At 39.4% G+C, this 15,269-nt stretch overlaps 1 protein-coding gene across 5 annotated transcripts in view; it reads left to right on the top strand.

The window, feature by feature from the left end:
- Positions 1-4,171: 4,171 nt before the first annotated feature.
- Positions 4,172-15,269, top strand: part of LOC132910669 (transcription factor collier) — a 95,617-nt gene continuing 84,519 nt past the window's right edge. For all 5 annotated transcript variants that reach the window (XR_009658825.1, XR_009658826.1, XM_060966518.1 and 2 more), the window contains exons 1-2: positions 4,172-5,263; positions 14,910-15,063. Coding sequence is in view for 3 of the 5 variants with exons in the window: in XM_060966518.1 (XP_060822501.1) it covers positions 5,193-5,263; positions 14,910-15,063 (225 nt within the window). In the remaining 2 variants the exon portion in view is untranslated. The remainder of the gene's footprint in view (positions 5,264-14,909; positions 15,064-15,269) is intronic.

The following is a 15,269-nucleotide window of genomic DNA, read 5'->3' on the forward strand; positions in this document are numbered from 1 at the left end:
AAACCGAGCTGCTGGTGTCGATGAAGATTGACACTTTTGCGTTTAACTCGACATATGCCAAAATAAGTTGTGTGTACAGCAGAACAAACATAGAAACCAGAATCGAAATATTATCATAGCTTAGTAATAGGCTCAGAACATTTCCACATAGGCGACTAGGGTGCGTCGCAAAAGCAAGCCATAGTAATGCGAAATGTGCCGACCCCATTGATTTGTAATTGGATTTGGTCAATGCAGCGATGTTCATTTGACATCATTGAGACGTTTAACTGCATTGACACCGTTTACTATTGGATTATCCGAATATTTAAGAAACCTATAGGTACATACTTACGTGACCCACCACTGCAGGTTACTCGAATCTCTATTTATTCCTTTCGTTAATTTCAAAATGTTTTATGCATTTTTACTTCAGGAAATCTATACCATAGTTTATCAGTTTGATATGTGTATAACGAAAATGATGAAATCTGAAATTTCATGTGATTAATTATAGATCAAATAGAAATTAGAATAGTCCATAAATTGGATTGGATACACAACGATTTGTAGATGATAAAAGTAATGTGTCGCCTCAGGAATGAAGTAGATGTTTGTGAGATCGAATGTATAGCAATCGAAAGTGCTCGAACGAAACGGTACGACGTGGATATTAAATTTTTTGTTAGTGAACGAAGTGGTTTTTTTTCACGTATCAAAGAGTCAAGAAGCAAAAAGCGGCAGCTCCACTTCTAAATGGGCTCTCATACTCTAGACTACTCGCGTCGTTGCCATAAGATGGCAATGTTACAGGCCGTTGGGCAGCCGAGAGGGATCTCATGAATCACGACTCTGAGAGACGAGCTTTTTAATAAAAAAAAAAAGGAAGAGAGTGAAACCGGTTTGGCACGCGCACATTTCGAACGCTTCATAATGACGCCTGCAGACCCTCATTAAACTTCATTATCCTACCATGTGATGTACATTTATCTTAGATCCTTTGCACGCGTCACTTCGCCCAACTTACAGGCGACACTATCAGCATTCCTATACGGATCCACAACCCGTGGCAAGTCTTATAAATTTCGATAAAACGATCAACTTTGTGTCGCTTGTTTTATAGGCCACTTCGATATTTACTGTTAACTTTTACAAGTATTTTAATTATCTATTTCCATAATTTTGTTCATGTAGCGACCAATACAAAGTATAACTTCACAGACATAAAATTCACAACTCATCGCATAGGTAATGTCGTTTTTTATTTTCTACAAATTCACAGTTAGTAACGAAGAAAATTATAAATTAATATAGAAATGGTCACACACTGTATTACCTATAATCCTATATAATCCTATATAATTCCTATATAATTCCTATATAATCGGCAAGATGTTCTATCTCTTTTAAAACATACTCTATGTACCTTCTCTCCCTCTTTTTCTCTCTTTCTCTCTCTCTCTCTGTCTCTGATGCAAGTAAGTCATTTGTTCCTTGGCAATTGAAATGAAATTCAGAAAATATCTTTTGTTTATATCAGAGCGATGAAATATCAATGGCAATATTCTAACGATGTTCCACGTGTAAGCTTTCGTCTAAAACACAAGGCTTTCGTGAATGTAAAACCTTCGAAAAGGTGTAGGTACTCGAAAAGATCGTGATGGAGGAAGAAAGAGGGAAGTCAAATTACCCGACACAGAACGCATTATCTTTACTTGATAGACCTCGCACCCTTAAAGCAGTGACTCTCAAGCATGAATCTTTCCGAGAACGAATTTAAAAGTAATAGGTTTCCGACGAAAAAAACAGGAGTAGGTATTGAGAAACGTTGTAAACCCGACTTCCTGGTATCCCTCTTAAATTCTCGATTTACCAGGATCAGTCCCCTCGAACGCATAAATTTATTCAAACAAATTCTACAATTACATTTCCGCCTAGGATGTCACGCAAACCAAAATTTACGTAGCGTTTCAGTCAACCGAGAACTTCCAACTTACTCAGTTAGTTATGATTCAAATTTTTAATTTTTAATTACATCACGCGGAATCATTTCATACGTTGTAATCGTTTGAAGCATTCTCGATAGCAAAGTAGATAATAATTAATATTCTTCTCGTATCTTTTTCTATCATTGTGTGTGAGAATACTTCACATAGGTACACATCTACTCGTCACTTTCACCAGAAAACTCTAATAAATTTTACCTTTCGTATTCATAAGATGATAAGTATTCACGTATGACGCGAATGAAATAACAAATCTATAATGAAGCAAATAAAACATAAGCGCAATGAGAAGCATTTTTGCAACGAATATCGGCTAATACCATTTATAGCTGGTAGCGTATATAATTTGCAATACGTTAACAAAAATAAGGGCTATATTTTCATAATTTTCGTTTAAACTAGCCTCCAGATCTATCTATCTATCTGAAATCTGTACAGATCCAGAAAAAAGAAATTGTATGTTTCATTGAATGACTTGTACCTAATCAAATACAGCGTAAATACGATTAACAGGTCGTGGAATCGGGCAATCAACACTCTTCCATTTATGGTAAATAGTAAAATGTACGATTTTTCTTCGAGGATGTTACTGGCAATTAACGAACCAGAAAATGGTGGGTCTTCGATACGGGCGTAAGAACCGACGAAAGCAACATCTTCCTTGAACGCTTATTCCTTCGAAGACAAGTGATAACCAGGTGTAGAAAATTACCGAGAACGCTAAACCTGACAAGACGAAGATCAGGTAGACCAGTTGCTAGTGAACCTCGCGGTGGTCTCCTGAGGGAGAGACCATGGATTTCCCCGTACTTGATTACGCTTCGATAAAAACTGGGGCAGGCTAGGTGCGAGTTCGAGGCAGCTTCCACATCAGAGTGAGGTGTTTCTTCGCGATACGTGACGCACTTGCCATTAAATGTCTGCACGTCAGGATAGCTTCCTTGCCAGACGTCGACGTCTCTCCCGAAAAGGACACTGACTGCTCTGCCATCGGACCCTATTTCAGCATACCAACTTGCAAATACTTGGAGGACACCAGTCATTGCGGCGATTTTCTTTTCAGCCACGTCGATTATGCTTTCTTCTTTTCAGCGTTTTATCGTCGCGTAAACCGACCACCGATCGGAATTTCCTAAGTACGTTACATGATGGTGGATCGTCTAAACAGCGCGCGACGGGATAAAGAAACCGCTCGATAAAGAAAACCGCCAAATTTGGACAAAAGTTCGATCGATCTCGATCGCTAGGTGTCGAAACGACGTTTCAGTCGACCGTGATGTATAGAGCATCGAGCACGAACGCGTCGAACACAAAAATTCACTTCCTAGACGTTGCGTTTTTCTACGTAGATACTTGACGCTATCGAGCGAAGGTTTTTTGTATTTGATAAAATGAAATTTTTATTGTATAAAAATAAATATTTACTGATTGCAATTATTCGAGCTACTATGGGAAATATCGAGTTCAATCGAATATTTTAAAAGATTCGTAAAGAAGATAGACATGATCTTTGTATGTTCACTTCCACATGTATCTCGAGGCTCCGAAAAAAAATTTATTCGACTCGCTCCAATTTCAATACTTCGACTAAAATCTCGCTCGATTCGATGAGCTTTTTGGATTTTTCCAACAAGTCAACTACTTCGAAAATTGTTCCAACGATCGTAAAATTGTTAAAATCTACGCTAAAAGTACTATACGTGATAACTCTACGCGCGAGAAGGAATCAAAGGAATACGATTTTCTTGTGCCAGATAAAAAATAATTCCTGTCCGATCGATCTGTCTGGTTCAAACATCGATTAATCAACCAATTGACCGAATCTCAATGACGAAAATGGGTACGTCGATCATTCGATTCGTTGATCGCGATTCGAAGGTCGTCTCAGACGGAGGAGGAACACAATGTCAGCCTTGAGCGTCCACGGCGCGCGCCGGAATGACAGCCTCGTGACGCGGCCGTCGCGGCGCCACCGTCTTTGGTAATTGGAGATGGGCGTCGGTAGCGTAAAAGGACGCTGATAGCGATTGGTCGACGAAGAGACGGTGGATTGGATGAAAATCGAGGATGGGCAAGGCGTCGTTGGCAGGCTGGTCGTTGCGCCGCATCCGTGGCGGCCACACCCACCGAGAACCTGGTGGCCCGTCCCCGTTGGGACCCGCTGGCACGCCGCTCGAGCCGGCCCTGACACATTCGACAAGCGGCGCCGTAACGGGAAGCAACGCGCGGCTGGGGACCTCGAAGGACCTCTCTTCTGGTCACGAGTCACCCTACCGACACTTTCGTGTCGACGATATACGCACCACGTTGCCGTCGCCCGCTACTCAGATTACCGCTGCTCGCCGCGTATCCAGGCTCGATCACTTCATCCCAAGTGGATCGTTCGAAGATCTCGGAGGAGTCGCGCGTACACGCTGGGGACCCGGATCGAGGAACTGTCAACGGAGAATCGAAGATCCTCTTCGGTAACAGATCTCTATCAACTTATCGTTTACCAAGTACGTGCCACGCGTATAGTAAGTGACTATGGAGAGTGACGAAGTTTAGTGAAGATCGCGAAGAGTCGGACAGTAACGAACAGAAGACTGTGAGACTTTTGTAAAGGAAACCGAGTGAGTAAATAAATATACAGTGGTGAGTGAAACAAAAGGAAAGAACACTTTGCAGTGTCGATCGAACTCGTGATATAGAATTAAAGGGACGCATGTGCGCCGACACGCGGTCGGCTACCGATTTAATGGTGTGACAGGTTGACTGTTTCTCAGATAGGTACGGGCATTGGTGAGAAATCGCGAGGAATCGAGGTCAAACGACTCGATTGATGCACTCTCGTGAAGAATCGTGGCGGTGGAGAGGAGCGTTCTGACCGAGAGGTTACGGTCTCTCTCGATCAGCCGCGAAGAAGGTTCTCGCGAAGGGTGGCAACGAGAAGGAGAAAGCCTGTTGCCCCAGGAGAGTCCGTACGGCCTCACGACGCGGTCCGACGAGTGGAGCGGTCTCCTGCCCAGCTCCACGATCGTGGGTGCTGGGGGGTCGCCATGGCTCGGACTCGGCGCAGGGGGTGGCACGGGAGCTACCACCGGGGGCGGAAGCCCCGTCGAACTCGAAGGCCACTGGGGACGTAAGCTGTACGGGGCGAGTGTAGCTCCACCACCTCCACCGCCTCATCACCACCCGCGGGCGCCTCTCGTTTTCGCGCCTCAGGACATGAGGCAAATACTCAAGGAGGAACCCGTGCCACGTGCTTGGCCACAGCCCGCGCTTGCCGATAACGGAACGTGAGTACCTATGCTTATTTTTCTATTTTCCCCCTTGAAATCGTTTGCTCTTAAGCGAAAGTACGAAAGTAAACTGCAAGGTGATCAGATTCGCGATATGCTCCTTTCTTTGGTGGAAAATAAAAATTTGGAATTATACGAAGGTTAAGTTATAAGTGAAATTGTGAAGGAAAAGGTGAACGACGGTAGAGAAATATTCGGCGTTTTATCTCGACAAAAGAAGAGCATATTTTATATGTTCGTTTTATTTTGTACTACATTAGGTAATGTTGAATAAAAGTTTTGTCGATATTGAGGTACAGGTTGAAATTGGAAATTTGTATGTACTACGTATGTAGTACATACAACTATATAACTCTCTACTGATATAATGAATGACGATTATTCACACGTATAACTGTCATCAAAATCTATGCATAACACGAATCTATTGATAAACCAAAACGTTGGTACGTATATCTAAATCGATGTCTATATTTTCTACTTCCCTTACAGCGGCCAATCAAATTATTGCAAAAGCACATTTGCTACGGAAATAATCGTGTAGATTAAACAGCGAGATAAGTCGTTGAAAAGTAGAGTACACGTTGTGTATTATTTTTTACCCATTTTACAACATTGCAGCGAAAAATTAAAAATATTGACTTAATAGACACGTTCGAGTTAAAAAAACTGTTCCCTTCAACCGTAAAATCTATTCAAAACAAGTAAAAAGAGAGCGTAAATAAATCGCCATTGCGTCGTCGCATGCCGTCGGACAGCGGCAATGTCGTTGCTTCGTTTACTTTCCACAGAATCATTTACAGAAATATTTACACAAAACTCCTAGTAAACAGAAAAAACAAATAACAATTCTGAAACATTGAATCGCTATAACTATAACTATTTTACTTTCTCCATCGCTGAAACTACAACATTTCTCCTATCAAAATTGCCTTCAAAAATCTAGCTTCGTACATACATCGAGAATATCGGTGAGATATTCATCAGATAAAAAACATTACGATTAGTAAAGATGACAAAAATTACTTTACATCAGCTTTCCTTTAATCGTTGGATTTGAAGACTTTCAAATTACGACGCGTCATCAGGAAACGACAATGCCTCGGTATTTCGTGGCACGCGAACAAATATCCAGTTTATCTTTGGTAGCGGAGCGTTTCAAAGCGGTTCACACGTAGCTGCATTTGGCGAACGATAAACCGTGCTTTATTGCAGCCTCGCTTAAGGGATTTGTACGACGTGCAAACGACGAAGGTACAGATACGCGGACTCGAGGAGGTAAACCGACCGGGTTGGGGGCTCGCTAATCCAATAGCGGTTCTCTTAACTAACCCCTTCCAAGTGGCGTGACACGGGAGTGGGCGACCGGAATCGAGTTAATGTAATTGAGAATTTTAGCGCCTTTTGCTTTCCTCTCTTCCTCTCGTTTCCTTTTCTACCTGTTCGTTTTTCCTCCGGGTTATCGCAGACTTTCCGCGCCTGAAAGGAAAACTGAAAAATTATTGCGGCTTAGCACACCAGTACGAGTTCTATCTATAACTTTATGCAAGTGATTGGTGGATTGTGAATTTTTATTGAAATGCATCGAACGTAAATGGAATGTAAAATGCATAATATAAAATGTTCAAAGTATTCGTTACAATATTTAATGGAAAAAGAAATCTCTGCTTAGGTCCTACTGTTATTACCATTTTCACAAAAATACGAATTCGCGTAAATCCGCGATGTAATCATTTTTTCGTATTTTTTAAATAAGAATTTTTTTTTATTTATATAGATATCAGTAATTACTGTATGTATCGGTACACTTATATTTTGTAAAAACAGTTTGGATATTTCCAGGCGTTTTAATTAAGAGTTCGTTTCAAGAATACGTTATTATTAATCCGTTTGGATAATCATAATTGCTTTCTGGTTTAATATTCAAAAAGATACATAATTCCTGTTATAATCGCGGGTTTACGGAGCAGAACCGACAGAATGACAAATCAGATAAATACGCGCTGTGATTTTGTCCGCGTTGTTTCTATTATTTTCAACATTAATTCGATACCATCTTGTTTAATGCGCGTAAAAAATTGAAATGCAGGCAAAAGTGATGACGTAGGTATCCATATGGGTAGATATTATTTTTAAAAATTTACCTTGCACTTCACGATTATTTATGCATCTTCCTGCGTAAGTCTGTTATTTTCTCAAATAAGCTTATGAGATTAAGATACATGTTTGGAAAAGTTGAACATTGACCACGTACTCGGACAATGAAATCGTGCAATTTACACAAACTGGAGTCGATCCATTTGATTTCAAAAAATTTCAAATACGAAAATTTCGTTTATATCCTATATGTATTGTTTCTTGCAACAATAAATTGACAAAGATTGTATTTGTCAGCTCCATTCTTTTCTTAACCGGTGCTTAATTGAAACAATGCTAACACAGTTGGTACAAGTGGCTTAGACAAAACGTTAAGCGTTGGAATCGTTTCTGTTCAAATTTACCGTGGAAAGTTTCATTTCCTTGGTGAAGAGCGGTTATAACACACAGACGCGGTGTACGCCGACTCGAAAAAGAGGGTGCGAGAGGGCTTGGCGAAACTGTTTTAAAACTCCCAGCAAACAGACATAAACTCTCACGCTTTTTAAAAACCCCTAAAAAAGTTACCCACCTAATGAAGCAGTAAACCATCGTGCCCGACGAAGGGACGAGCTGTGTCGTCCGTGGAAAAACAATGACTTTCTCTGCGACTCCGGGTATGAAAGTAAAAGGAATATACGACGAAGAAAAAGTTTGCGAGCAATTGTTGCTTTCGCAAATCAGTGAATACGTTTTGCGCGTAATATAATCACGAAAGTTTAGTTATGTAAAAAGTTAGGAAGGAGCATCGTCGAAACTACCATACGTACGTTCATTTTGACACTCTTTAAGGTGCAACTTTAATGAATATTCTATCGTGGATTAATCTTTTATGAAACATTTCGTTTTCTTTTGTGCGTGGACTAACTTTAATGAATATTCTATCGCGGATTAATTTTTTATAAAACATTTCATTTTCTTTCGCGCAGTATAACTGTAATGAATATTCTATCGTAGATTAATTTTTCATTTTTTTTTGACTCTTTAATTACGTAACTTTTATTTGCAAATCGATGAAACGCAAAGAGGACCAACAGGCGAATTCGTGTGCGTGATTTTTTTATAGTTGTGATGTTTGCAATAAAATCCCCAGTCGTAAACGAATTAATAAATTTTTGTCAGAGGAGGCAGTGAAATATGGCATTAAATTGAACAGCATCCGCGGTAACGCTGGCTAGTTGCGAATTACATTCGGATATATTACAAATTGCTCATTATCTCCGCGCGCATTATGAATCACGTTGGGTGCAAGCGTAAATAGACTGCGCTTCGGCTAACTCGTAATAACTAACGCCCGGCGGTATACATTAACTGCGGATTTATTGTAATTCTCCGCGATTGCTTTATCCACGAATTCGTAACCGTATCCGTGGGTTCGTATTATCCGCATATTTCGCCCGTAATGCATTGTGCGCAAATAGCATAGGTTGCGGCTCGCATGTAAAGTATAGACTAGCTCGGACGATTATTCGACGATCTGCGTTTGCAAATTGCCAGCGTGTCAATATTTGCCCCGCGACCGATAAAGCAAAAATTTCTGCACGTTTCGCCAATGGAACTTTACAGTAGAATTTAATTACTGATAAAAGAAAAAAAAGAATTGAAATTTCTTTTCATTTTAACATAACGTACGTGGAGAGGATACACGTACATAGTGAAATCACAAATTATAATATTAGATGAATACTCGAATTGATTGGCTAAAGTCAAACGTTATTCATAAGTAGCACATGAGTTAGAGGACAATTTAAATCATGTTGTTGTTTTGCCTCGGAGTATCAAGATCGTTAGCATACACGTAATGTAAGAATAAATAAACTCCGAGCAAAACAATATCGCTGCTACGTGCAACCGTCGAACAAAGACGAATTTGAATTTTCCGACTCTCTCCCGACCAGTGTAAATAAACAGACGCGATCGCAAGAAAATAAGTTATAGTCAGTTGTAGATTAGTTATCAACAAATTATCAGCGATCTGATTAACGAGATATTAGCGATCTTATTTCGCGACTTATACAATCTCTTAGCAAATCGATTAGTACAAGTATCTCAGCGAATATAGTCTGTACACTAATTTATTATTTTTAAATATACTCCTTTCAACAACGAACTATCTCGTCATTAAACTTCACCGACCAACCATCCTCTATACATAAACCTCTATACCTGAACTGATATATAAATCTGCTTACAGCCTTCCATTAAAATTACACCGTTAATCCTCTATCGTTTTCTACATTATAGTAATTACTGTGTTATATAGTAAAAATTAATGTGCATCTATAAAAATAAATCTAGCTACAATTGTGAGTTTGTTAAAACTCATGTTACCATTAGGTAGGTATATGAGTGCAATATTGTTGTTAATGTATAATGAGTTTAAACTAGATGTCAATTCCAACTAAGTTTCAATGTTACAATATATCAAACATAGAGTGTCCTATAATAAATACTACTTTTTAGGTACATGCAGTTACACAATTCTCGTGTAAGAATTCTGTCGTACAGGGGAAGGAAACCATGAATACATTCACCTTATAATTCGGATCTGTCATCATGCGATTTTCATATCCTTTTCTGAATGAACAAAGATATATGGCTGATGAAGATAACTTTCATAGTTTATTCATTTCATAATCTAGTTCATACTAAACGTTGCAGTGTTCGAACAGTGTGAGGAAATCAGACGCAACACATAAATTAATTTCTCATTACGATAAATGTTTGCAGATACCGAGGAACTATATACTACAAACTAACAGTAAACAGATATCCTTTATTCGTTCATACTTTTTATAGAAAAGGGGAGTAACTTACTGACTAACCTACATATCCATCTTCTAACACTTCGTTACCGGTGGAAATGTTTTCACGCGAATGAAAACCGGATTCGCCATGTTTACGTTGGATTTTTAACTCGCAATCTTTTGGCGTATAATCTCGCTCTCGAGGAGAGAAACTGTTCGTTTACTTATTTCGTGCACGTTTTTTTTCATCTACAGCTCTTTTCCTTAAATTGGCATTTTCCTAAGTGCAGAACTATTTGTAACGTCCCTGCACACCAATGGGCGCAACGATGCAGGGAAAAACTGGTATCGCGCGGAAAGACACCTATCGCGTCCTACATCTTCATTTGCGTATTTGGCGCGCGGCGAGTATCGAGTTATCTTTGTCGGCCGATCGAATCGCAGCGTTACTTCAGTCGTCGCAGAAAGAAAAGTTACGCGACAGGGATCGCTGTGCCTGGAGGCCGAAGGCAATGCAGGCGGCACGTTGCGCCCGCCGCCACCGATGAACGTTATCTGCTAACCGAAAGCGGGCGCGTGGCAAATTGTAGCGGAGAATTCCGGCTGCGGGAATCCGGCAATCCTGCCTGTAATTATCACCTCCGCGTCGCTTGCTGTAGCCTGAAACGTTCAAGTTGTTACGCCTTCGTCTTTAAGGAGAAATGTGCCTGTTAATGCAAAAATACCTATCAATTTCTAAACATACAGCCATATTTATGATAATTAAAGTGAGCTTTATAGGTCCAAATATAGTCTATGTATTAGGCTGCGGATGTCCATTTATTTATGGGAAATTTAAGTCTGCAGAAATATACGAAACATATACAAATATACAAAAATATTACAGATAATAGATATGTAATATTGAAAAATATAATAAAATATTCCAAGTATGCATTATAATTAGAATGCAGATATTTATGCAAATTTATACAAATCTGCATATGCAATTGAAATTTATCTGATCTACTAAATAATAGTAGTGTAGGTACTTTGGATGTTTTCTACGTAATGTTTGTGCACCCTCTGCATCTTTTTTTTTCTAATTTCTTCTTACGCATTTTGTGCAGAATGTAGACACGTGAGTGAGTAGAATAACCCCGAAATGTTGGATACACGCGGTGAACGTTGAGAATATGAAGCGACGCGAAAAATAGCCGCTTAATAGAGGAATATTGGCGTAAAGCGTTCTCTCGCCATACGATTATAATTATACTGGTCCGTTAAATGACCACGACCCCTGCATTCCATGTTCCCGGTTGACAGTTGTGTATTTTTTTTTTTTTTGTCTCTCTGTTTTTACCCTGCTTTTTTCATCGAAAATCTTGCACACTATTGAAAAGCTGCTTGGTATTATTTTATATAAATATTATTATACTTTAATACTAGATGTTTAAAATATTTAACACGTACAATATTTGTGGTACAGCCTTATCACGTTATATTAACGACACTATTTAATATGAATAAGTAAAGTAACATTTGAACAGAATACGTACCACATACACAATTAATATTTTTGATGCACGAGTATAAAAAGTATTATTTTCATATTTGAAAGTAAAAATTTCGTGCTAACGTCAGAGCTAAATACAAAGTGTTCTTCCATAAATAATTGTCTGATACTGCACTTCAATCACTAATAAAACTCCATTGATAATTATCTGTGTGGACAAAATTAGATAGGAAATTTATTGCAAACTTTTGCTCCCCTCCTAATATATATACAAAAAATTCATTGAATTCCCACAGTCGCTTTGCATAAATTACTAACCAGTTATAATAACAAGTTGGAAAATCCAAACACAAACTATCAATGAAAGTAATCCCATCCGCGCGGCTGTCCACGTACCACCCGCGAAATAAAACAACGCGATCGCCCGGACTTGCATATTATTGTTATTTTAACGAGCATAATCTTGAAACCGCGGAACGGTGGCGCGCCGCAATCCGCAATAGTTTGGAAAAAGGTGTGCGACAGTATTGCACCGCAGGTGATAATGTAAAGGCTCGGTAGGACGTGCCTACACGTTACATAGGAATTGGTGCATGGCAAACGGGGCAAAATAATCGGACGTCGAGAGTTATGGGGCGCGAACCGGCGGCCGGTTAATCAGCCACCGATAATTATCGACACGGGCAGTACATCACTAACCCTCCCAGCCTCTCTGCCACCCCAGTGGCCTCCTTCCCTCCAGCAGACCCTCTCTTCTCTCTGCATCGGGATTCACCACCAGCCCCCCTTCTCGCCCTCGAACACCCCTGACTGGCGAGAACCCCTTGTATCCTCCTCCCTCTTGCTCTGCCTCCTCTGCCTGCCGGCAGACCGACATCCCACCGCCTGCCGTGACAAACGCACCGCCGATACCATCATTTATTTCGCAAATGTGCTGCAAAACTGCCGCTATTCATTTTCGGTCCAGTCGATTCAGTTTTCCGCTCTGAGAGTCCGTTCTGATGGCAGTGAGCGCCGCGGCGGCATTCCGCACACCCGCGCCGCGACCGTTTTATCGCTTTGCTCTGCCCGCCACCGCCGCCGCAGCCACAGCCGCGATTGCGATGCCGCGTGCCCGAACCACGCCACCACCCGATAATGCGATTTCTCCGCGGCGGTTTTTAACCGATGCAACATCTATCCGACCCCCGCGTACCAAGCCTAAAAACCCTTTCGCGCCTGTCGCTTGTCGCGCTTCGACGGATCGCGCCGCTTCATTGACGACTAGCTTTTTTTTTAACCCCCTGCGCGTGTTTATCTGAAATTTGAAACCATGAAAAAGGGAGATTGAATGTTTTAGTTATTTTGCTATAAAGCGTACTTTGTATGGCGAGGGGGCGAATATATTTTGTTTCGATTTTTAGAGGTATTTGTTGCACGTGGTTATAGCGTCGAGGATTTGGATGAGGGTAAATTTTTATCTATCGATATAACCTTGTGTAGAGGATATGAATAGCGATTAAAGAGAGTAAGTTTTGTCTTTTCAGTTATGGGCATGAACTTCCACAGTTTACTCAATTCGAGGGAAAACAATTTTTATTACGTTTAACTGTTACTTTTAATTTATATTTTGATCATTTGCACGTTGTTTAATGTGGAGGATTCTAACATTTCCGAGAACATGGTAATAACCTTTATTGACACGTGGATTAGCAGTATCTTGATTCAGCAGCGATATAGAATGATTTACGCGTTTACGCAAAACATGGTAAATCTAAATTTGTACCAGGAAATAGAGGTTATATTTAATGTCTAAGGGGTTAGGAAACAGATAGCTTAGAGAGAAGCGCTCATAATATGAGGGGGAATACAGACGGAACATAATTAGAGAGCAAACGATGAGCGACTCCAATAAAGGTTAATTTTAAAAAAGCCATAATGCTGTGACAATCGATTTTATGAAATTATTATTTTCCAACGTATCGTAACCGTTTGTAACTTATGTACTCTCTATGGACTTGATAAAGGAGTATTAATTATTAGATTCTTCAAACAATATTAACAGAATTTTTGTTTTAAACGATAGAATGTTAAATATGTTTGCATAAAGACATAAAATATTCTGGTAAAGTTTTAGTATTCGTACTTAGCGTACTAGGATGGTATCATGATGTTATGAGTTACCATTAAACATTTAGTAATATACTGAAACGTATTGAACAAGGAAATTATACCGAATAAAGGAAAATTTCAAAAATTTGCATATCTACAGTTTACGATATTTTATACGTCATAGTAATTATTACAACCTTCGAATAATTTATAGCGTTATACAATCAAGCAGCATCCATGCGTTGTTCCTTTTCTAAAGAAAAGTCCACTAAATTAATGCGTTAAATTATTGATTATAATTATATTAAAAGAATATATCCTATATATTTAGGCTGATAATTCGTAAACATCAGAAGTAACATTAGTAAGAGACATGATGTCACGAAAGGTGGCACAAAGCTTGGTGAAAAGTCACGTTTCATGGGATCAATCAGAACGTAGTCGCACGCGCGAATTATGCGAAGTAGTGCAGTGGAAAAGGGGACTTTCCGTGCCATTACTCAAAGATGGCATCGGAGTCCGGTGGTCTAATCTCAGCACATGAGACCTTAATGGGATTTTAAGGCGTTGAGGCCACCTGCGCGCTCCCCCACGGACAGCCTCGTTTGTCTTTCCTCTCTACCAGTTTGGACATTCTTATTGCATTCAAGGCCGAGTAGGACATACCTATTTGACCCTACGATAGAGGATCTCACTTCTGACGTCCGAATTTGGTAACGTGCATCGTCTGCGGCACCGAATGCACGCGCACTCTTCATAGTCGGTGATCGTACTGAAATACTTGCGATTTCTGAATATAGTATGGAAAGGTTAACTCGATAGATCGCCATTGAATACAATTTTTGAGAAAAGGGAATTTACATTATTCACTATGTGATTAAATTATCCGAGTCGTAAAAGCATCAAATACTATTAAAAATATTAAATACTGTTATTAGCATCACGAATATCAAATATAAACAACTTTAATGTAGAGCTGACAGAAAAATACACAATAAAACGTAATAATGTTTAAGTTGTTTTACTTGAAATTATTGGTATTTAGGATCTAATATATGGATATAAAAGTGAAGTAAAATTTTCGTTAATAATTCAACGCGATTTTAATATGTTGTAATTATATAAACAGTGCTTTAAACAGCGTAATAAAGGTTGTATTATATGTGAATTTCAGGGTTGGTGTCGGTAGAGCTCACTTCGAGAAACAACCACCAAGCAATTTGAGAAAAAGTAACTTCTTCCATTTTGTGATCGCTCTTTACGATCGACACGGTCAACCGATCGAGATAGAGAGGACTTCTTTCATGGGGTTCGTCGAAAAGGATCAGGTAATTATTTTCATAAAGACGTATTACTTGTGTTAAATTAATATTTTGCTAAAAGGGTATTTTTATTCCAAGATTATTAAATAATTCTGATATGGGTGATCGTAATTGCAAACAAAAATATGTACATTGACTATCATAAGTAGACATCTATTGGGACATTTTCTCATATCTAATACAAATTGAATAGTTCCCTATACTACTTTTAT

The sequence above is a fragment of the Bombus pascuorum genome, chromosome 9 (assembly GCF_905332965.1).
Source record: "Bombus pascuorum chromosome 9, iyBomPasc1.1, whole genome shotgun sequence".
NCBI classification, from domain to species: domain Eukaryota; kingdom Metazoa; phylum Arthropoda; class Insecta; order Hymenoptera; family Apidae; genus Bombus; species Bombus pascuorum.